The 22,323-nt window shown below is 55.2% G+C and overlaps 1 protein-coding gene across 4 annotated transcripts in view; it reads left to right on the plus strand.

The window, feature by feature from the left end:
• The window catches only part of SORCS2 (sortilin related VPS10 domain containing receptor 2), a 422,409-nt gene that overhangs the window by 334,469 nt on the left and 65,617 nt on the right, over nucleotides 1–22,323 (plus strand). For all 4 annotated transcript variants that reach the window (XM_059165935.1, XM_059165939.1, XM_059165918.1 and 1 more), the window contains exon 4: nucleotides 15,309–15,473. In XM_059165935.1, coding sequence (XP_059021918.1) covers nucleotides 15,309–15,473 — 165 coding nt within the window. The remainder of the gene's footprint in view (nucleotides 1–15,308; nucleotides 15,474–22,323) is intronic.

Here is a 22,323-nt window from a genome sequence, read left to right on the forward strand (position 1 = left end):
ACTACATTGTGATAGGGGCTGCTTTTAGGAACGTAATTGTGTGTGTGTGTGTGTGTGTGTGTGTGTGTGTGTGCACATCTGTGTGCTTCTGTGTGTATGTGTGTGTGACTTAAAACACATCAAGATGTTGCACCATAAGAAGGGGTCCTCACTCAGATTTTGTCAGCCCTCCCCCAACCAGGCCCAGACACTTCATCTCCTCCTACTTTGGAAGCAGAGCTGCCTCGGTGGGAGTCTCCCGCCAGCACCTGGCCCTCTTCCTCCTCTTCTGTATCCTGGGCTGGGGAACTGCTGGGCATTTCTCAAGCCTGGTACCTGTTCCCGCTGGAGAAGAACAATACAGGGTCACCTGCTTGCCAAGATCAGCCCCCTTTCTACGTCACACTATTGATTATTTTCCTTGGTCTTAAAAATATGAGGAAAATGGCCCTTGTTTTTGCTAAGAGTTTTGCTCTATTACATGGCACGATTCATTGCACGGACGCCAGCGTGCAGTGGACCCAGGTTTTCACAGGGAGTCCTCATCCTTTCCCACAGTGTACACTGTGTGGATTATGGAGTCCTCCCTGCCACATGCCAGACCCTGGGGAGACACGGAGTGACCAAGGCTGCCAGAGCCCCTGCTCTTCAGGACCTTCTGGCTACCTGGGTAGATGGCTGCTTTGAGAAAATGGAGCAGCCCTCAGGTCAGGTTCCCCAGAAGCAGAGCCCGAGGCAGGGATTCGGTGCAGCTGTTGTACTGAGGATAAACACTCAGAAGGACCCTGAGAGAAGCAGCAGCTGAGGAGGAACGTGCTATCAGGCAGAGTCAGACCTAGGTCTGATCGGCAACACGTTCAGGAGCACAAAAGAGAGTGGCCCCCTTGGAGGCAAGGAGGCCAGCCTTCCCCCTTCTCCTCATGGAGCTCTGTCTAGGGACCACCAGGGGAGGGTTTAACTTCCCAGGTGAGGGGCTCCTGTCAGCCGAAGGCAATTTTCTGGGAAAGGGGTTTGCTGTGAGATGTTGGTGGCTGGCCCCGATGGGGTAGGGGGCTGGTACTCCCCGCAGGGTCAGTCACGAGGCAGAGGTATCTGCCAGCCTGGTGTCTGTGATAGGGGCTTGATGCTGCTGGCAAGGCTGGGTTTGTCTTGGTTTCCACAGGTCGGCCTGCAGATCGACTGATTGCTCTCTTCTTACAGATTAGACACAGCAGTGCAGGCCTGGGGGTCAGTAAGCAGAAGGACCAGGATGACAGGTCCCACTTCAAGGGTCTCTTCCCCACTGCTATGCTGCCTTCTCTACCCTGGGCAGGCAGGCAGGTCAGTCTTCCAGGCTCTACTGCTTCTCAGAACAAAGGGGTCCTCTAGGGGCTCCCCTCGCCAGCTCGGCCTCCTACGAGCTGACGGAGCTCTGGGCAGGGTGTTCACCCCTCAGGAAAGTGGACATAGCCCCAGAAGATCCTCTCGGGAGAAGCCAGTGGGTGAGTGTGTGCAGCGCACTCAGAGAGCGTCTGGGCTCAGTGAGTGCCTCCCCCCACACCTGGTTTTCCTGTTACTGTTATTTCTATATTCGTTGTTGTTCCTGCTTCCATCAGCATCATTGCCGTGATGCCCACCAGGCTTGGTGAGTTCTGCACACGCTCACATCTACACACGGGCACAGCCAGTAAATCAGAGACAGGGTGGGAGTTTAATGGCATTCTGGGCTGAGGAGGTCCCAGAAATATCCACGTCCTATCCCAGGCACAGCCCTTCACCCAGGTTGGCTCCCACGGGGGACAGAGCCACCATCGAGGAAAGCCAGGGACCACCGTGCTCTGTGCCAGGCTCTTCTACCAACCTGAGGCTTGGTTGAAGAGAGAGGCCAGAGAGGGGAGCAAGAAGGGTGGATGGTGTCCCCACTCCTCCTGAGACCACTGAACTAAGTCAAGGTCGTCCTGCTGTATGCTTATAGCCAGAAGTCAGCAGAGGTCTGCCAGATTCCAAAGCCGTTTTTTTTCTGTGCCTTGCAGAGTTGTGCTTGTCATAAAGAAAAATACTGATGCCATCTGTGAGGTAGGGAGCCCCTTGTCACTGGAGGCATTCAAGGGACACGGCTGTAGCAATTCCAACATCAGAAGTATGCAGGTCTGGCTGGCACCAGCTGAAGCTCTGCACCTTAGCCTGCCATCTATTTCTGGGTGTTACTGTCTTAAGTGACAGAAGCAGCTGGACCTGCCTCATTCCACCTACCCACCCTGAACTTCTCCTAGGTCTGTGCCTGTGGGAGGGGGGAGGGCCAGGCCTCCACCCTGAGTGCCGTGGGGGTGGGGTCTTGGGAACCTGGATGCTGGCCGCTTGTCCATATGTCTCCATCTGGAAACATCTATGCTGAGGGTCCTCCCCGGAAACCAGAGCCTTGGTTCACAACCATTTCCACGTGACTGCTGAAAGCCCTCAGGAAACCTACTCCAGAGCTCTTTCCCTGAGAACTTTAATTAAATCATCATTCATTTGCGGTGGAAGGATGAGAAGGAATTGACAGAGGAGACCACTCATTTCTCCTGTTATCACTGTGTGTTTGTACAGCTCCTTACCACTTAGGAGGTGTCTGTGGTAACCCTGGGTTACTTTGATGGTCAGTGATGCCCGGGGACATCAAGACCCCATCTTTGATCATCAGAGCCCCACCACTGACCATCTGTGATGCCCAGGGACACCAGACCATCAGTGGTAGGTAGCCGGGGACACCAGGACCCTACCTTTGACCATCACGGGGAATACCAGTTCCCCATTTTTGACCATCAATGGTACCTGGGGGTACCTGGGGATACCTTTGACCATCAGTGGTACTTAGGGACACCAGAACCCCACCTTTGACCGTTGTGATGCCTGGGAACACTAGTCCCCCACCTTTGACAATTAGTAACACTACCGCTGGCCCGTGGCTTCCCTTGCAGTGTCCTCTCTGGTCATCACCTCACATTCCTGCTCAGTCGTTAGTCTCTACAGGCTCTTGTCCAGCACCAGGAAGCACCCAGCCTCCTCAGTTCACTGCTTTTCTTCCAGCGCTGCAGGCAAGAGCCAGAGACTCTTCCAGACTCCCCACTGCCACCCCCAGGGGACACCCGGTCCTACTACCTCCACCCTCTTTACACCTGTAGCCCTCTCCCTGCCCCATGGCCTCCTCATCCTCCTGCCAGACATGGCCCATCTCACTGTCTCTCTGATCTTATGGGTGCCCTCCTAGACAACGCCCCCAATGTTAAATGGTTGGGCCCTCTTTAGGGTTCATAATTCATCATTCATGTATGTCTTTGGTCATTGTCTCACCACAAGACTGTGGGCTCCATGAAGCCCAAGGAAAGCGAGAGTGCCCCCACTCGGTCCCCAGCATGAGCTGACATTGGTTCTGTGGACACCTGAGTGAACAGTGATGGGAAGAACACTCTGTGACCCTTCCCCATCTCTGCAGGTGCAAGGTTCAGCCTGGATGCCTTGGTGGTAGCCTGTCTCCAGCTCATCACCTGTGTGTGGTTGCTGCCCTCCCTGGGCACTCCTGCTTTATCCACCAACAGGGGTAATGATAGTAACTACTTCATTGGAGGGCTGTCCAGCTATACAGGGAGCATCTAGTGCAGTGCCTGGTATATAGTAAGTGCTGAAGCCGTGCTACATACAAGCATGTCATGACCTGTCCTCACCCAAAAGAGGACTTTCCACTTGAATCTGTGACCATGGAATGTCAACAGCCCTCGTGTTGATGACCGTGGCCTTGACCATCTGGTGTGGACATGGATTCATGTCAGACGTCCACCTCCAGGGAAGGGGAGGAGAGTGACTGCTGGTTGACTCTGTTTTGACGTTTTCACCTGCCTGACCGGTGCTGGCAATCCTGCCTTGGTCTCTGTTCTCAAATGTTTGAAGAGAAAGCCTTCAGCGATCCCACAGTTACTTCCGAAAGTCGCCATCTTTCTCCCGGAGGCTGCTGGGTCCCCGTCGAAGAGACGTAGCAGAGACTGACCTACGTCCTCTTGCTTGCCACTGTTCAATCAGGGAGCGGATGAATGAGCAAATTGTTCACAGATCGAATCGTACGTAGTTAATACAGCTGTCCTGATACGAGACAATCTTCCAGAACCAGTCATTCCGGAGAATTAGCTGTCCACCGCACTCCACCCCAGCAAGTGGGCTTTTAGCTCTGTCTGCAAAATACCTTCAGACAGCCAAACAAAACACAATTAGACTGTGCTCACTCCAAAAACTCCGTGTGAGCCCCTTTAGAGAACAGAGATCGTCAATAATTACGGGGGAGGGGCCGTGGGGGCCTCTCATGTCACAAATGCGGTGGGCAAGATTATTAATAAATCAAGGATATAAAACAGTGGCGACGAGCTCTTTTTTTTATGGCCTGAAATATGTTTGCCTTATCTAGTTACTATCGATCGACGCAAGACGTTCCAAGTCAGCCTCCGGCCAAAGGGAAAAGGTTCACCTCTCTGTTGAATTTACAAATGCTCTTGGAGAGGTTTCCTGGCACGTGAGTGATTGTCAGGCTGGTAATTAAGTCCAAACCAGCCCTTTCCTGACAATCCATTCATTAATCGTGTTTGTGTGGACGTTTTTCTAAATTGCGCTGGATGTCCGTCAGCTCGAGGGTTGACCTGGAGGCAGGGGGAGGTGGTTAGCCTCAGCCAGTGTGGGATCTCAGTCCGGTGTCACGGTTCTCAGCCTGTGTAGGCCTGAGCGGGTCCTTTCCCCCTCTTGGCTTCTGGGTGTTCTCTGTGAAGCGGAGCCAAGCACATCCCCCATCTCGTCGCTGTTGCAGAAAAATGAGAACCCATGTGTCGGGGCCAAGTTCAAAGCCACTTCGGGGTCTTAGCAAAAGCCCTGGATGCTGGTAGGTAAGGGCTGAGATGTCTCAAGGCTTGGACCTGAACCAGCCGAATGACCTTTCTGACCAGACGGGCTGGACGTAAGGCCTGCGATGGGTTGGCCTGAGAAAAAGGAACCAGGGTTTGCTCCTCACATCGGGTGGAATGGTTCCAGAGAATTTCGCGGGGTCAGGGCTGGTCTGGAAGCCCTTGGGACATCTGAGCAGGGACTTGGAGGCTGACGGCTGATGGGGCTGTGGCGTCAGAAGGCTCAGTCACCGGAGGCGGGGTGGGGGGCTCAGAAGGGCTGCTCTCAGCCACCCCTCCCCCCTCATCTGTTAAACATTTTCCAGAAATGTCTCCAGAAAGAGACTTCAGTGTTATTTGGTCAAGACTGTTCCGCACTGATCAGCTCAGCACCTGCTGTGTCCCAGGTGGGGGTTTGGGATCCAGTATCGAGCAAGAGAGATGTGATCCCCACAGTGTGATCTTAGTGGGGGGAGGGGTTGACAGTGACGGCAGGGGGGGCACTGTGAAAGGAGGGTGTGGGGAGCTGGTCGGGGAGACGGAAAAGCTCCGGGACCAATGGCTGACATCACCCTGACTCTGTCTAATGCCGCTGAACCGTGTGCTCCAAGGGTTAAAAGGGTGAGTTTTGTGTTACTCTCTTCACCGCAGTTAAAAAAATAATGTAAGCAGATGTTTACCGAGAGTGTTAATAATTGTCTTTAAGACCATAGGATATGCTGGCATCGGGGCCTGTTTAAATGCGGAAGGAAGAGCCCCCCACCCCCCCCAGCAGGTGGTCTCTGAGTTGAGGGGCTGCCCTGTGGTCAGGAAAGTGCCCTCCAGAGTGGGAGCCCCAGCAGGAAGAGCCTGGGGCCAGCAGGGCGGAGTGAAGAAAGGCTGGACTCTGGGCCCGGGGTGCAGGCCCACAGGAGGTGGGCAGGCAGAGGTGTGGGGCAGGGTTGGGGGACTGGAGAGGGCGTCCTCCCTGTTGGCTCCCAGGGTGGCCTGTCCCGCTGCCTCACCCCCTCCTCATGGGCTCCTCTTGGTTCTCTCCCCCCCCCACCCCTGCAGCTAGCACTTACATCGTTCTCACAACCCCAGGTGGGCTCCTCCACCCCCAGAACCCCCAGCCCACGTGACTTCCAGACACCTGTCCCCAGTGCAGATTTCCAGGGAGCTGCACTCTCCCCGGATGTCACCCCAAGCCCCTTCCTCCACCAAGTGTCCCTCAGGGCCCGCCGCCCTAATGCGGGGTTCCCAATGGGCCACCCCTCCGTCTGCCCTAAGCCAGCTCTTCCTCCTGTGCCCTCCTCTCCAGCAGCTGGGCCAGAGCTTGGGTGAGTTCCCACATTTCCTTGTTCTGTTCATTCCGTGCCAAACCCACTAAACTCCCGACTCGGCAGTGTGTTGGAGCCTGCCCTCTCTGTGGCATCACGGGGCTGTCTCACCCGGGTGACCTCCATGGCCTCCACGTCAGCCTCCAGTCTGCCCCAGGCCTCAGCCTTCACTGCAGTGGGAGGGAAGACGGCCAAGGGCGTCTGGGCAAAGTGGGAAGCATTCTTAAGTTGATAGTGAAGGTGCTGCAGCAGTGGTGGGGGGCGGGGGATAGAGTGACTGGAGGGCATCCAGGGTGGTGGGAACTCAGGCTGTGGGCTGGTGAGGTCACCCGGGTGAGGTCATGGGACACGGTCATGAATGTCCCCCTCAGGAGTGACCCTGAAGGGGTTTCAGCAGGCTTGCATTTGCGTAAATTCAGATTATCCTGGACTTCTCCAGTGATGGATCTTTCTGGTTTAAGAAAGCACAGAAATAACGATGAGCCTTTGGGTACTCCAGCACTTTTGAATACGGTAGCTAATTTGGGATCTCAGCACGGAAGAGATTACCGTCTCCAATTTAAGGTTGAGGAGAGTGACTTGCCCAAGGTCATGGAACACAGAGATGGCAGAACCCCCCGCGCAGTCAGACTCTGTCTCCTGTGACCTCTTCCATGCTCCTGGTTGCCCACACGGAGACTGTCGTGGGGTGATGAGTTCCGACGACTGTGGGTAGCTGATCCGAGGGCGTGCGGAACATCCCAGCAGGACGCATCCGTCCACAAGAGCGAGGCTCTGGGTGGGAGAGTTATTTTTGCTCATCATGACTCACCCAGGCGTGGATGAGACCCTGTGCACGGCTGCTAATTTAAGACCGGAGGGTGGATGCCGCTGGATTTGTTGGTCTCCGCTGTCTGCCTCTCCTGGCGTCAAAGCCGTTTTCTGCGTCCCTCTCTGAGAGCATCTGTCTGGCCAGGAATAGACCGGGTGATTGGGTTTTAAATAGGTAACTGCAGATGACAGGGAGACGGGGGGCTTGGGGTGGGGACCCTTGTAGGGATAAACTTGGTAAAGGGCAGACTAAAATAAGAAATCCTCCCCTTGCTGTGGTTCTGAATGGAAATCAGAGATCTGTGGCGCATCCAAAAGGAGTCCTAGCAGAGGCGAGAAATAGTTTCTGGATGCTGTTTGTTTCCCTTTTTAAACGTGGAGCTCTGAGAGCCGTGACGTATGCGAGTGCCGCGGCCACACAGGCTGGGAGGCTGGCACCACCTTTCGGAGAGGGGCTGGGAGACCTGTGGGAAGCTTTGGCCTCGGGAAGGCGGCTTGGCGGCCTGAGTGGGGGGGCGGGCAGAGCCACATGCAGTTCCCACGGCAGGGATACGGCTCAGGCGGGCTTGTCCAAACAGGAGTCAGGGCCAGCGGAGGCGGGAGCCGGCCTGGAGCCGGCCTGGAGGCGCCTGCGCGTGTGGGGAGGGTCAGAGAAAGGAGTCTGGCCCCTGGGTTCAGATAGGTCTCCTGACCTGGTGGAGAAGAAAACCTGAGTCCTGCATCAGGATAGCACATGGGCAGCCCTGTCCCCCTGGAGTGTCTTTCTGCATGTGGCTGTGACCCATCTCCACTGGGAGCCTGGGGTGCACCTCCTGCAGAAACTTCCAGAAAGTCTCCCATCTATTCCAGTCCAGCCTAGGGGAGGGCCCCCTGCCTCCACCATTAAAAGCCTTCCACTGTCTTCTGTGAGCTCCCCCGAGGCAGGCATCCTGAGGGGCTTGTTTTCCGGCTGAGGTCTGATGTGCAGCTCAATGACTCAGTTAATGATTTGTGAGAACAGGACCAAGACCGTGGGACAAAGGGAAGAAGGGAAGGATGAAGAGGAACAGAAGTCCCCTGCCCCTCCCTTTGCGTGGCCAGAAGTCCATCCCCAAAGCTCTGGATGGACCCGCAGACCTCTGGATATCAGTCCTCATAGCCCTTTGAAGGTGGCAGGGTCTCTCTGGACATCACAAGTGTGTTCCTGCAGGAACCCTAGTGTGTGCTGCTACTTCCTTAGCAAACCGGCCATGCTGTGTGCTAGCGGTGCGGGCAGGTGATGTTGGGAGGGATGAGGCCACAGACCCTGGCTGGCAGTGTGACCTTCCACAGGCCCTTGGCCTCTCTGGCCATGCTCCAGCCCATGCACCGGAGAGAGAGGGGTCATTCCACTGGGCAGCATCTGTACCCTCTGCCCACGTCTGTCCTGGGGTCTCATAGTGCAGGGGGCCGTACACTTCCCCTTGCTCTCATCACCACAGATGACCTGACTAAGCAACGTGATCCTGACTCACTACAGGGCTTGGTGACCTCCTGCAGGGACAGTAATTCGAGTTGTCCCATATGGCGAGTTCCCTCATGTTCGGGATGCTTGCTGTGTCCCAGGCACCAGGCTGGTCTGCTACACACTTTGTGCATTGATTCCTCTGGTCGCCTCTGCAACGGGGATTCCTCTCTACTTACAAATGAGGAAACAGCAGCCCAGAGAGGTACACTAGCTTTCCCAACGCTGCACAGCTCACAGCTCAGAGGGGTAACGGTGACCTGAAGCCCCACTCTGCGTGTCCCCCATGTTTGTGTTGTGGTCTAGCTGGACTCCTGGGGCTCTCATCCGTATTTTCCCCACCCTGTGGAGCATCGTCAGAGTAGTTGCGAGGGTGGCCATGAGCTACAGAATCCCAGAGGAAGGACGTGGCGTGGGAGGCATGTGGCTTATTTCATGGTCACTCAGTGGGGAACAAAGCAGAGTCAGCCACTGTGCTCAGTGTCACACAGCTGGTGGGCTCAGAGCTGAGAACCATCCGGAACTACAGCCCAGAGCAGATGTCCCTTGGCTGGGAGCTCAGGGCTCACCAGGGACTTTGAGAAAGTGCTGATTTCCCCCCGGGTGGGGCAGACACAATGTGCTTCCAGCAGCCTCCATGCCGCTGGGGCTAAGAGTCCCAGAGTTTATTAGCAGAATCCCTGTGGGATGATGGAGGCAGGCTCTAGACCCAGACCTAGTGCTTGCTGTAAAGCTTGCTTGCTGCCACGTTGGAATTCCTCATTCTTCTTGAGCAAGGAGCCCTGCATTTGGGGCCCCGCGGATTACATAGGCAGTCCTGGGACTCACACTCTGAGCCGCTGGTCCTCTGAACCTGTCCCATGTTTCTCTCCAACGTATGGCCTCTGATTTCCAAACACCCAGCCTTGTGGGCCCCCGGAAGCCGGTGCAGGTACCATATGCTGGCCCGGAATAGTAAACAGTAAAAATACACCGTTGAAAATAGTCTGGTTCCCAATTTGGGAGAACAGTCTGCCAGCCTCCGCTCTGCACTATGCTAATTGATTTGTTTTCTTTGCTCTAGTAATCCTTTCCTTGTCAGCACTTTCTCATCCCCCAATCTTTCCTGGCTTACTTGTCCCACTCTGAGGCCCAAAATAGCCCCCAATCCAGATTGCTGGGCCCCCAGCCAGAACAACTTCCTCGGGTTCTTGTTTCTCCACTGCAGTTCCACCATGGGCGGGGCCTCGGCCGTCAAGGAGGGCCGTGATGGAGCCGCGACCCTGTCCCAGGAGCCCTGATTCTGTGTGGGAGTGGCACCAACACCTGTTTATGGGTACCTGGTGCCTGCTCAGGACCAAGCCTTGTAGTCCTGGCTGGAGGCATGGCCCTGACGAAGACACAGGGCTTTCCTAGAGGGGAGACAGACTCCCAAAGAGAACACTAAGAATGTTGGGCTGGAGCAGATGAATGCCTGAGATGCTGGAGAGAGGGGCGGAGGAGGTATTGGAATAAATTTACTAGAGGACTCCTATCACGGAGGGCTGCCTGGAGGCAGTGACCTTTGAAATGAGCCTCAGTGGATAAGGAGGTGTTAGACAAGCAGATACAAAAGGGAAGGGCATCCCAGAATAAAAACAGGATAAACTCATGCCAGAGGCGTCTGCAAAATTAAGTGAGAAATATTCAGCTTTGTGGAAGTGCCCAGAATTGGGGTCTCTGATCATTTTCACAAGCTGTTTTAAGTTAATCACACTTGGGTTTTGTATCATTTTGAAATTGTCAGATCTGAATCTGAATTATCTGTGATGAGGTTGGGGGAGTCTTGGTCCCACCGCACATTCTACTTCAAGGGAACCGTGCATGGAAGGGCAGTCAAGATGTGAATAGTCTCGGGGAACTAGAGAAACACAGCAGGGCTCTATGGGGCTGACACCTGGAGCCTGAGGCAGGGGTTGGGGGGAGAGGCGGGTCAGGGACCCCCACCCTCCTGTCATGCTGTCCTCTCTGACTGAAACACCCTCCCCTGGGTCTGCCAGTCAAATTTCCATCCATTTTTCGAAGCTCACCTGGGGTGGGAGGTCACCTCTTCTAGGAAGCCTTCCTTTGGGCCCCGTACCTGGATTCTCCTTTCCTCCTTGGCTCTGCTGCCACAAGGTCCTGGTCACGCCTGAATCTTTGCTCGACTCTGTGGTCTTAGCACCAACGGAAGAATGAAGCAATGAATGAGTGAATGAATGAGTCTTCTCTGATGTGTGAAGCTCTGGGTAATAGGGAGAAGTGAATGAGGTTTGTTATGACGTCCCGTCTCCAGACTTCTGCCATAGCTCTAGGAATGTTCTCTCAGAGGAAAAGAGTGGACAAACAATTCCTCTTGGAATCAAGGGTTGAGATGGACTTCTTTATTCATTCACCCGTGCATGCATTCAGTCGGTATCCATCAGGCAGGGATTAACCCACAGCGCTCTGGGCTCTGTGCCAGCAGAACAGGAGTCAGGCCACCATCCCTGCGCTCAAGAGGCACAATCTCCTGGGGGAGGTGGATAAGTCAATCGTTGCATCATAAGAACATTGAGAAATCGTCATCATGAGAAAGCGTTTTGATGAGTGATGTTTGGGCTTCCCTGGCCAGATGGCTCCAAGGAGCCAGGCATGTGGGCAGCCGCCCTGGGGTGGGGCACAGAGCCTGGGCCACATGTTTGGGCGGATGCTGAGTGAACCCAGCCATCTCCAGGACGCTGGGTGAGAAATCTGGGTGACTTGTTTCATTCTTCCCGATTATCCGGGGAGACCAGGTGCAGCACAGAGCAACATTTAGAAATAGAAGCGGGGTGTTGTGGCAAAGGAGACCACCCAAGCCCCGCACCCCCCTGCAACTAGCCAGAGGGGGAGCCTTGGGGCAATGAGATAACAGAACAGCCTTGAATTACAACTCTAAGTCTGACATAAATATTCATGAGTTCACAGTAAATAAATGAGTCAGTAAGTGCAGGGGTGAGGAGACCAGTCTCCCATGCAGAAGAATTCACAAGAATGCTCACAGCTCCTCTGCCTCAAGGAGGGGAGCCGCCCTCCACACTACAGGTGTGGGCTGTGCGGGGTGGGGGGGGGTGGGGGGCTGTCCTCCAAGAGGACATCATGGACAGGGGGAGGAAAGGAGAGCCCGTTCCCCTGGGGAGCCCTGACCCGTACCACGAGGCTGGTGAGGCAAGCACCACGGCTGTGGGCTCCCCTCCGGGCCCACTGCAACAAGAAGGGTCCTCGCCTCTGTGCCTTTCCTTCCCCAAACCCCTGACGCCAGTTTTTACCACGAGAAAAGCCTAGATAAGCCGAAATCAGAGTCAGTCTGCAAAAGACCCAACCAGAGTTTCTCAACACTGTCAAGGTCAAGAAAAACAAGGTGCGTTTGAGAAAGTCACGGCCCAGAGGAGCTAAGGAGGCGTGACGCCTGAATGTCATGTGGGTTCCTAGATGGGATCCCAGACCAGGAAAAGCCACTCATGGAACGTAGCGTGTGTGGTTCAGACCGTACATATGTGGGTATGCTGCGTCCTTAACCATACAGACGTCTGACACCGATGTGAGCTGTCCTGGCACAGAACACTGCATCGGGCGCTGTGGGACTCGCTGTCCTATCCTTGCCACCTTTCTGTAAAGGTAAAACTATTCTAAGCTACAGCGTTCATTGAAAATAAGAAAACAAACTCCTTCTAACTCCACCACTTAAAAACAACCACTATTAAGGTCCTCGTGTTGCTTTCATTGGTTTTTTCAAAATTGAGGTGTAATTGACATGTAACATTACCTTAGTTTCGAGTGTAGGACATCATGATTCGGTCTTTACGGGGAAGCGATCGTCCCTGTACGCCTGGTTGCCATCCGCCGCCGCACGACGTCACAGCGATGCTTTCCCGTGAGGAGACTGTTCAGGACCCCCTCTCTCAGCCACATCCAGACCCACACTCCCGTGTGTCACCACGCTGGGCCCACGGCAGCCCGAGACCTACTCACTTGGCAACCGGCAGTGCGGGCCTCTGACTCGTCACCCCTCGCCCACCCACCCCCTGCGGCACCCACCCATTCTCTGGAGCTGTAAGCTCAGGCTTTGCTTTGTTTACAAGAGTCTACCTGCAAGCCTGATCTCGGGGCATTTATCTTCCACTGGGCATGACTCCCTCAAGGTCCATCCCAGGGGCGCAAGGGGGTGGCGTTTCCTCTTATATGATGGCTGAACAGTGAGCCCTCCACTCCCATTTCTGTGCACCTCTGCTGATAAGATCATGTGTACTCTCATACAGTAACCATCGGCAAAATTATCATAGGCTTCCTGACATTTTGTCTTTGGGAGATACATAGTCTCTCGTAAATTTGCACTCACTTCTTTTTGTGAGTGCGTGAGCGCCCTTGTCATTCCACACTCCCGGGATGATTATACGTGGCCGTTCTTGGCCCCTCCACTTCTCCTGCGTGGAAACCACCCCCGAGGGACACCTCCCACAAGGCTCCTCCACCTTCCGAGAGCACGGCCGCTAGAGGCAGGCTCTGGAAGTGCCCTGCCTGCCCTTCTCCTTTGGCCCCCTTGGCTGGTGGGCGAGGGCGGGATCTGTGCTAGGGGAGACCAGCTATGGCTTGCACAACTCCTCAGGGTTCCCCTGGAAAGAGCGCATCAGATACCGTTTGTAAAGACAGGAGCTCGTGCAATTCTTGATTTCTGCCCCGTGTGCTTCATCGTCTTCTAGAGGAAATGTTGGAGTGTAGGGAGCCCATCGCAGTGGGGCATCCACATGATGGGGGCTTAGTGTCCCATAGCCCCTGCCCCTGGGAAGGAAGAACTCATCTCGGTGCCGGGCTGGTCCCACCCCCCTGCCCCACCGGCACCCCACCCTGCATGGGCTCCCTCTGAACTCCAGACCCTGACTCTGTCCTACACGGTGTGTGACCTGAGGCAGTTTGCTTCCCCTCTCTGTGCCTCAGTTTCCCATCCACCGAGCAGAGATCATAACTGCCCCACTGAGCTCTAGTGAGGATGTGGTGGTCTTGAACACTCACAGTAGACTTTAACTGCAGGATCGCCCAATGCCAGGCACCATATTATTTCTCCCATTTTACAGACAAAGAAACTGAGGCAGGGAATGGCCAGCCAGCTTGCTTCAGGTCACACAGACATGGAATTTGAACTGGGCTATCTGAGGTTGAGTGTGCCCTGACCCCTATGCTATCAGCACATGGTATCTGTTCGTTCATTCATTTATTGATTGATTCATTCATTGATTCATTCATTCAATAAGTGTGTGGAGTCCCCAGGCCCTGCAGGGGTGGGGGTGGGGAGGAGGATAGCAGGAAACCCCACAGACCTGGCTCCGGCCCCAAGGGGCCACAGTCCTGGGAGAAGAGGCTACCTCCATGACAGGTGGTGAGCTTTTGCTGGGCAAATACCAGGTCCCCTGTGGCCTTGAATCAGGGGGCTCCACTGGGCCCCGGGGGTGAGGGGGAAACAGAGGGAACAGGTGTTGGGGGGAGAGGGCTGTACGTGGGGGGACCCCACTGGCTGTGGCCAGCTCACAAGCAGGAGGCAGGGAGGGAGGCCAGTCCAAGAGGAGCCTGCAGACCCTGTCACAGAGGTCACAGTCTCCTTGGGGCCGTGAGGAGCCCAGAACTTTCCATGAGGTGTGTGGGTAGGAAGACTACCCCCAGCTTCATCATGGGAACTGGGACTCCCAGAAGAGGGTGGAGGTAGAGACTGGGCCCACCCATGCTCCCGGGGGCTGACTATGTGGTCTGGGGGGGGGGGTCCACCCATGCTGCCGGGGGCTGACCATGTGGTCTGGGGGGGTGGGATCCACTCACAGTGGTAGGAGCCCACATCGCCTTCCCAACCCTCCAGACTGGCCGACCCTCTCTGGCCTCAGGGGAAGGAGGGAAGTCTCTCCCTCTTCCCCTTTTCTCTCTTTCTGAGGGTCCCTTTGGTCCCCTGTGTGTAGTTTGCAGGGCCAACCTGTTCTGACTCATAGTCGGCCTTTCCTGAACTTTCTGGAAGACCCAGGGCACCTCACAGCCCAGGAGAGCATGTACTTGCATGCTTGGGAAGTGGACAAACACAGAGAGGGCCACAGGCCGGCTTCCCCAAATTCCTTGACCCTCTGGGCAGAGCCAAGAGAGGCCTTGAGGGACCCCCACCCATGGGAGAATTCTGCAGGTGGCGGGGCTGTCCCTCATCCTCTCCATGGGCGCCTTGCCTGCCAGTTCCCAGGATAACCTCATCCTGAGATGTTTAAGTTGATCCCACTTGTGCAGACCCCGCTTCTAAGTGAGGTCACCTTCACAGGAACCAGGGTGAGGACGCAGGGACGGGGTGTCTCTCCGGGGTCCCCATTCCACCCACCACAGTGCCCTCTAAGGCCTCATGGAGCCAGACACACTGTTACCTATCCAGTCCCGTCCCCCTCGGCCACCTCACATCCGAGTTCCTACCTGGCGCCTGCTGTCCCGGGTCGCCCCCCTACCTGGTCCAGTGCTCTGCTTCTGCACGCAGCCCCCAGCCCAGCCTCCCCAGCCCCCCTGCTTTGTCTCCACAGGCTGCCGGTCAGGCCCACAATGTGCGACGCGCTGATGTATCTCACACTGCCCCCATAGAACGGACTATTCACGGCAGAAAACCCCAGCTCGTGGTCGGCCTCGCCCTGTGGACAGTGCCTGGCTGGGGGACAGAGTTGTGGAGGGAATTAATGAGTGACTAATTAGCAGGAGTGGGTGGGGCAGGGTGGGAGGAGCGGGCATGGTTCCGGCCCCGCCCTCTCGGCTGAGTGCAGGGGCTGGGTGCAGAGCGGGAGCTCACGTCCACCCTGCTTTCTGTTCCAGATCGTCCTGCTGAGCTCCTCGCTCAGTGACCGGGACCAGAGTCTGTTCCTCAGCACGGATGAGGGGGCCACCTTCCAGAAGCAGCTCCTCCCCTTCTCGGTGGAGACTCTGATTTTCCACCCCAAGGAAGAGGACAAGGTCCTGGCCTACACCAAGGACGGCAAGGTAAACAGGGGTGGAGCTGGTGTCTGGGCCCCAGGGCACCCACAGCTGCTCCTTTGGTGAGGTCGCGGGGCAATGCAGGCTGCTCCTCACCGGGTCCTCGGAGCCCTTCCACCCAAGGCCGGGGGGTCTGGATGCTGCCATCGTTGGTCTCGGGGTGTAGGAACCAAGCAGGCTGAGGTGGACTTGGCACAGGTAAACACGTGAGACAGGATTGAAGAACACTAGGTAATTATTAGGACTGTCCCCCGGCCTCCCCTCCGGGTGCACCGCCATAAGACCTTCTTCCACTTCTAGAATATTCCAAACACCCTCCCATGCTGGGCCTTGCCGGGCCCTTCTGCTGGCCTGGGATGCTTTTCTACCTTCAGTAGGTGTGACTTGTCCTTCAGATCCCAAGTCCATGTCCTTTTCTCTGGGAGCCGTGTCACCAGGGCCCCACAGGAGCCCAAGGGACCCTCCACCCGCTGATGGAAAGAACATGGTGGAGGGTTCTTTCCAGGCCCAGGGAGAGGGGTGCCCGGGGCTGGCCCCAGAAGGGGGTGAGGCCTGAGCAGGAGGTGAGGCAGGGCGCAGAGAGCACAGGAGGACGAGGACCTGCCCTCGCTGCAACGGAGACCAGGATCCGTTCCTATCACCACGCGCTCCGTGGCTGGCCAGACGTGGGGTCTCCCACAGCTTGGGAGACCAGAAGTCCAAAATGTGTTTCGCTGGATCGAAATCGAGGTGTCTGCAAGGGACACGCTCCCCCTGGAAGCTCCAGTGTGGGGGTGGGGGACTGGGCCTTTTCCAGCTTCTGGTGTCCATGTGGCTTGTGGAGGAGCCACTGCAGCCGGCGTGGGGACTGCTCCCCGCATACCCACTCCTGGGTAAGCCCCTTGCGGGCACGGACTCTGCCCAGTTTCTGCAGCATTTCCTCACAAGCTCCTGGCTGAGGCTATTTGTTGGCTGGATGGACATGGAGCTGAGCACGGGTGGAAGGGTGAGTGGGTGACAGACGGGGGCTGCGTGATGACGGACGGGGGAGGTGGACGGATCGATGGAGGGGTGCCCGTCGGTTGGATCAATCGGTGAGTGAATGATGGATTTCTCCCATGAGGGTTCCCCCAGGTCAAGGGCCTCCCAATGCCGATTTCGGCTGGTCTGAGCCACGGCTCGTTGCAGGACCTGGCCTCCTTACCATAGTCTGGACCTCACCGACTGGCGTCCCCGGGTTCCTCCAGCCCCACCGGCCGCCTCTTTGCTCCCGACGCCTTCTTCTGGGACAGTGTGTGCTTCTGGGTATTAATAGCACTACTTAGCCTTCCATGTAATTAGACTAAAGCACAATCACAGAGACTTATTTTCCTGCAGAAATTGACTGCGTTGCAATTGCTCTTTAATTTATGGTGCCCTGAAAAATTAATGGAGCTGAAATCTCGATGATTTTCCTCGGTTCTTTGCTGTGACTCTAAGGGAAAGAAAAAGGGGAAGAAAAGGGGCTTCGTTGTAGTTACAAAAGCAATGAAGAATTTGAGGAAATTAGTAATAGAGACAATAGGGCCTTGGGGGTTTTTGGTTTTTTGGGGGGTCGGTTTTTTTTTTGTCTTTTTTTTTTTTTTTAGGGTTGTATGGTTTTCAAAGCTCTCTGACTTCCAAGAGGTGGATGGGTGCGTGGTACCACACTGGCTCTGCATTCCCACAGACTTGGTGCGTTAGGCAGGTGTCTGCTAAGCAGAGGAACACACAGCTCCAAACCTCAGTGACACCCAGCTGCAAGCCTTATTGCTGGTTCTGGGTCTGAGAGTTGGCTAGGTTTCTTCCCGGTGCTGCACTGTAGCTTGGGGTGCTGTGAGGCTTCCTTATTCGGAGCCTGGGCAGCCTGCCGAGGGGAGAGAGCCTGATGCGTGGTTTTTCTTTCAAGGCTCAGCAAACTGCACTGGGGTCCTGAGATCAAAGGAATGTGAGAGCCGGGCAGCCCCTTCCCACCCCAACTCTGTGGGGACCACCGGCACCAAACTGACTCGCCTGGTTCCCTGTGCTCGTCCCTGGGACCTGCTTATAGGCACAGCCCTCTAACTGTTAAGTGTTATTCTCTTCCCCATCAAGAACCCCTGTTTCCCAGCACTGTGAGAAGTTAACCTGAGCCTGGGACTGCCTTCCAGAACCTTAGTAGGGAAGAAAAGACACCTAGGATGACCAATCTGGGAAGCCTTCCTGGAGGAGGGGGTTTGAAGAAAGGCATAGCGAATGTATTGGGAAAGATGTTCACTTTTTTTTTTTTTTTTAAGATTTTATTTATTCATTTGACACAGAGAGAGAAATCACAAGTAGGCAGAGAGAGAGGGGAAGCAGACTCCCTGTGGAGCGTAGATCGTGATGTGGGGCTCGATCCCAGGACCCTGAGATCATGACCTGAGCCGGAGGTAGAGGCTTAATCACTGAGCCATCCAGGTGCCCCAGATGTTCACTTTTTAATACAACTTCAGAACAACAGAGATGACTGCACAAGCAGTTCAGGAAAACCGAGCACCCACCATCCTCCAGCCCCCGTGAAACTGGGTCTGTGTTTATACCCGTGAAGCAAAGTGGAGTAGCTGTCCAGGCAGGGGCACTGGGGGGCCGGCAAGGGTTCCCCTAAGAAGGGGCAGACAGAAGTGTGGGTTCACAGCAGCTGGCGTGAGCGTCCATTGGCAGACCTATCAGCTCGCATGTCTTTGAATGACCTTCCTCTGATCTTCATTTCTCCCTTGCCCTGACTTCCGAGCGTGTTGTCTCTGTGTCGGAGGGCCTCTGATGCTTTCCTGGACGAGCAACCTGGAGTCAGTCAGCCTTTACATGGGACACCACTGGGTTGGGGTCTGCTGCAGTGGCTAGGATGTCCCCCGTGTATTTATTCTTATTTATTTGCTGGTGTTTGTCTTGTATTAAGTGGGAAATAGTCCATTTCTGCTCCAATTGATGGTGCATTATAAAATCACCTCCCACAAGAGCAAATTGGAAAGGCGGCACCGTGTCTCGGGGTGGGCATCCTCAGGGCACGTGGCAGGGCGTCATGCCGTCCACGAACGCCAAGGCTTTATTACCAGAAATGGATGGCTGCACGCCCATTTTTAATTGCTCACTATTCGAGGATGGAAGCGGTTATCTCCCGATTTGTAGAGGGATAAATTAAGACCTGAGGTGGAAGGAGCCCCAGGCTGGTCACTCAGATGGCCCAGAGAAAGGATGAGAGGGGATTTCGCATCTTTCCCGGGGGAACCGGTCAGCCACAGGGGTATCACGGTCAGGTCCACAAGCAAACACTGTGTGACCTTGAGCAGCTTACTTACCTCTCTAAGCTCCCATTCTTTCATGGGTAAAGGGATGGAGGCCCGTCTTATATGCGTGCACATGTGGATTACGTGAATGGAGACTGACAAGCTCTTAGCTCAGCACCTGGCCTCCATGAAAGGCTGTACCTCCTGCTGGGCTCTCCCACTGAGGCCTTTCCCAAAATTCAGGACCTCCAGCCGCTTGAGCCATTAGCTATTTACTAAGCACCTACTGCATGACTTGGCATGACTCCACATGCTTAGCAAGAATGGATGAGTTCCTTGTGCTCCTGGATCTTACGTTCCAGGGCATGAAAACTTTCCAAAAAGCCCTTTTTAAATAGGAAAGTGATAATTTCATATCGTGTGCCCTGGAGCAGGCATCAGCAGACGGTGGCCTGGCACCCACTTTGCAAATTAAGGTCTCGCTGGCACACAGGCAAGCCCATCCGTTTCTGTATTGTCTCTGGCTGCTTGCCTGCTCCAGGGGCAGAGAGGAGTCGTGACAACAGAGACTGCACAGCCTGGAAAGCCAAAGTTATTTACCGTCTGGCCCTTTCCAGAAAAGTGTGCCAGCCCTGGTGCTAGAATTGAATTTGTCCGTTTCTCCAGCACACCCAGTGGCGATCAGTCTGGGGCTAGGCTTGCGGAGAGGTGAGCTACAGAAGCTTGAGCCAGAGGAGCAGGAAGCAAAACCTCCACGAAGGGGGAGAAACCAAGCACAGAGCTCGGGGTTGGAGGGTGGGGTTCTCTCAGCCAATGTTAGGCTAGGGGTCCAGAGAAGCTCCCAGAGACACAGGCAGCAGAAGTGAGAGGAGGACACCAGAGGTGGAGTGGGTAGGAGGTTGGCTTCTGGGATGTGCTGTGTTGTGTCCCCTCCCAAAATATCTATACCGCTCCCCCAGCACCTCAGATGTAACCATATTTGGAGATGAGGCTTTTAAAGGGGTATTTAAGTTAAAATGGGTCATCTGGGTGGGACCTGATCGGGATGACAGGTGTCCTTAGAAGAAGGAGACATCAGGACACAGATGTGCAAGAGGGTTGACCACATAAGGGCATGGGGGGATCATGGCCATCTACACACCAAACAGGGAGGCCTCAGCGAGAACCAACTCTGCCCACATCTTGGTCTCAGACTCCCAGCACCAGAACGGAGAGAGAGTCAGGCTCTGCTGCTTAGGCTCTATTCTTGGTGCTTTGTTTGGGTGACCCTGGCATCCACGATGCTCACAGACGCTCAGCCTCCTTGTGGAGCAAGATCTCATGGTCTTGGGCATTTTCTTTGTGCTGCTGACAGCAGGGGACAGTGGCCTAACAGAGGAAATCCCCGCATATGTTAAGAACAGGGACAAGCCCTCACTGTTGCCGCGGACTCACAAATTCGGGAGTCACGGCCACGCAACATGACTCTCCAGAGGCTGCGGTTGAGTGTCTGGCAGTGTCTTGAGGTGAGGCATCTTCTTATGGTAACCTGTGGTTAGGACGCCATGGTTAGGATGATGTGGTTAGAACATTGTGGTTAGGATGCCGTGGTTAGTATGCCATGGTTAGGATGCCATGATTAGGACACCTTGGTTAGGATGCTGTGGTTAGGATGCCATGGTTAGGATGTTGTGGTTAAGATACTGTGATTAGAACAATGTGGTTAGGATACCATGGTTGGGTGCTGTGGTTAGGACACTGTGGTAAGGACACTATGGTGAAGATACTGTGATTAGAACAATGTGGCTAGGACACCATGGTTAGGATGCTGTGGTTAGGATGAGGATAGCTCACTGAGGTGGGATCCACAGGATCTTCTTTCTAGAGCTGTGGGGAAGAAGGAGTCCTGAAGGGGGTCTGCCAGGGGTGGTGGAAGAATCCAGAATGTGGGACTTGAACCTGTGGCCTAAAAGGTAGGGCATCTACTAGAAGCCAGGTGGCAAGGAGGAGGTCCCAGGTGGAGGTGGAGGGGGAGTGACTGAAGGGTGCAGGAGGGTCCTGAAGACAAGGAGCGGAAGCACCAGGGCCCCCAGTGCCAGGTGGGTGACGGCACAAGGGGGCATGCCCTGGGGACCCCTCCTCCAGGCCAGAGTGGAGTGTATAGCAAAGGGAAGGCATTGCAGCCCAGTTCTCTCTGGGTCCTGGGCCCTGAGCCCTGACACAGGCTTCTTGACCTGAGGGACTGGGTTCTGAGCCTGGCTCTGTAATACCAGGACTTCTGAGCTTTGACCTTGGCCAAGGCCTGACCAACAGGTGACTTTCGGTGGAGTCCTGAACACTGAATGAAGACAAGAAAGGGCATTCCAGCCAGACTGAACAGCAGGTGCAGATCCTCCAAGGACCTCATGAGACGTATTAGCACCACCATCACTCAAGAGCCCAGAGTGGGGCATGATGGGGGCATGGGAGGTGGGGGCTGTATGGGCCAGACAGCCCAGGGGCCCTGAGTGCCCACACGAGGAGTGTGGGCTTTATCCCAAGGAAGGTCTGTGGCATCCCCTGGCAGGTCTGATGCAGGAGAATGATGTGGTCAGGTGTGTGTTCCAGAAAGAGCCTGGTGGCTCTCTCATGGAGCAAGGGCTGGATGGGAGGGCTGAGGGCTGCGGGTAGGAGACCCAGAGGAGGGGTACAGGAAGCCACAGGAGACCCAGAGGAGGGGTGCAGGTGGCTCAGTAGGCTCAGGGTACAGCAGCTGTGGGTTAGGTGGCAGACATTAGCTCATTTGGACTCGGTGACTTGCTGGGGTGGTGAGGACAGGCCTGGAGTCCTGACCTTGGGAGCTAGTGGGGGATTGGCATTAGGTCTAGGGCAGGCTTCCGGGATGGGGGATGTCTGCCCACACTGAAGGCCAGGACGGCACAGGGCTGATGCATGAAGAGCCCATTTCCCTTCAGAGATTCCATAAACCCTTCCTTCGAGAACAACAGCAGGGACAACACCATGACCTCACTTCCTCCCATCACTTGGGTCCCCGATGAGGACAAGCTGGGTCAGAAGAGGAGCATGTGTCCTGCTGGCCCTGAAGGCCAGCAGTCGGGAGCTCTAATCCTGGTGACTCTTGGCATGTTTATTAGACCCATTTCACAGACAGAAACACTGAGGTCCAGTGGCTGCCTTCGGCCTTCCTTCCTCTTGAGGTCTGGCCGTGAAATTGCTCTGCTTAACTGATTTATTCCAGACACGTCTTGAGTGCAGAGGAATAAAGGAAGGGGCATTCAAAGCACGGAGGATTCAAATCTGGCCTCTGCCAGTGAACTACCCCAGGGCATATTGCTCAGCTGCTCTTAGCTGCCATTCCTGATCTGAAAAACAGGTTGATAAAAGCGTCCGATTCACAGAGATGTCATGAGAGTGTCTGAGAGGGGACAAGCTCGGCACATGCTCACATGGTTGGCCCTCGGCAGCAGCCCTGGGTCGATGAGATCCCTGCATGACAGCGACAGGATTCAAGGGGAATGTCATTTGTGCAAACGCTTTGCCACAGTGCCTGGGATCAGCCCACACATCCCAGTAAGGCCAGGATCTGGATCTCTGTTTTAGGAAAGTGGGGAACTGAGGTTTAGGGAGCTTTGAGG

This window comes from Mustela lutreola, chromosome 1 (genome assembly GCF_030435805.1).
Source record: "Mustela lutreola isolate mMusLut2 chromosome 1, mMusLut2.pri, whole genome shotgun sequence".
Lineage (NCBI taxonomy): Eukaryota > Metazoa > Chordata > Mammalia > Carnivora > Mustelidae > Mustela > Mustela lutreola.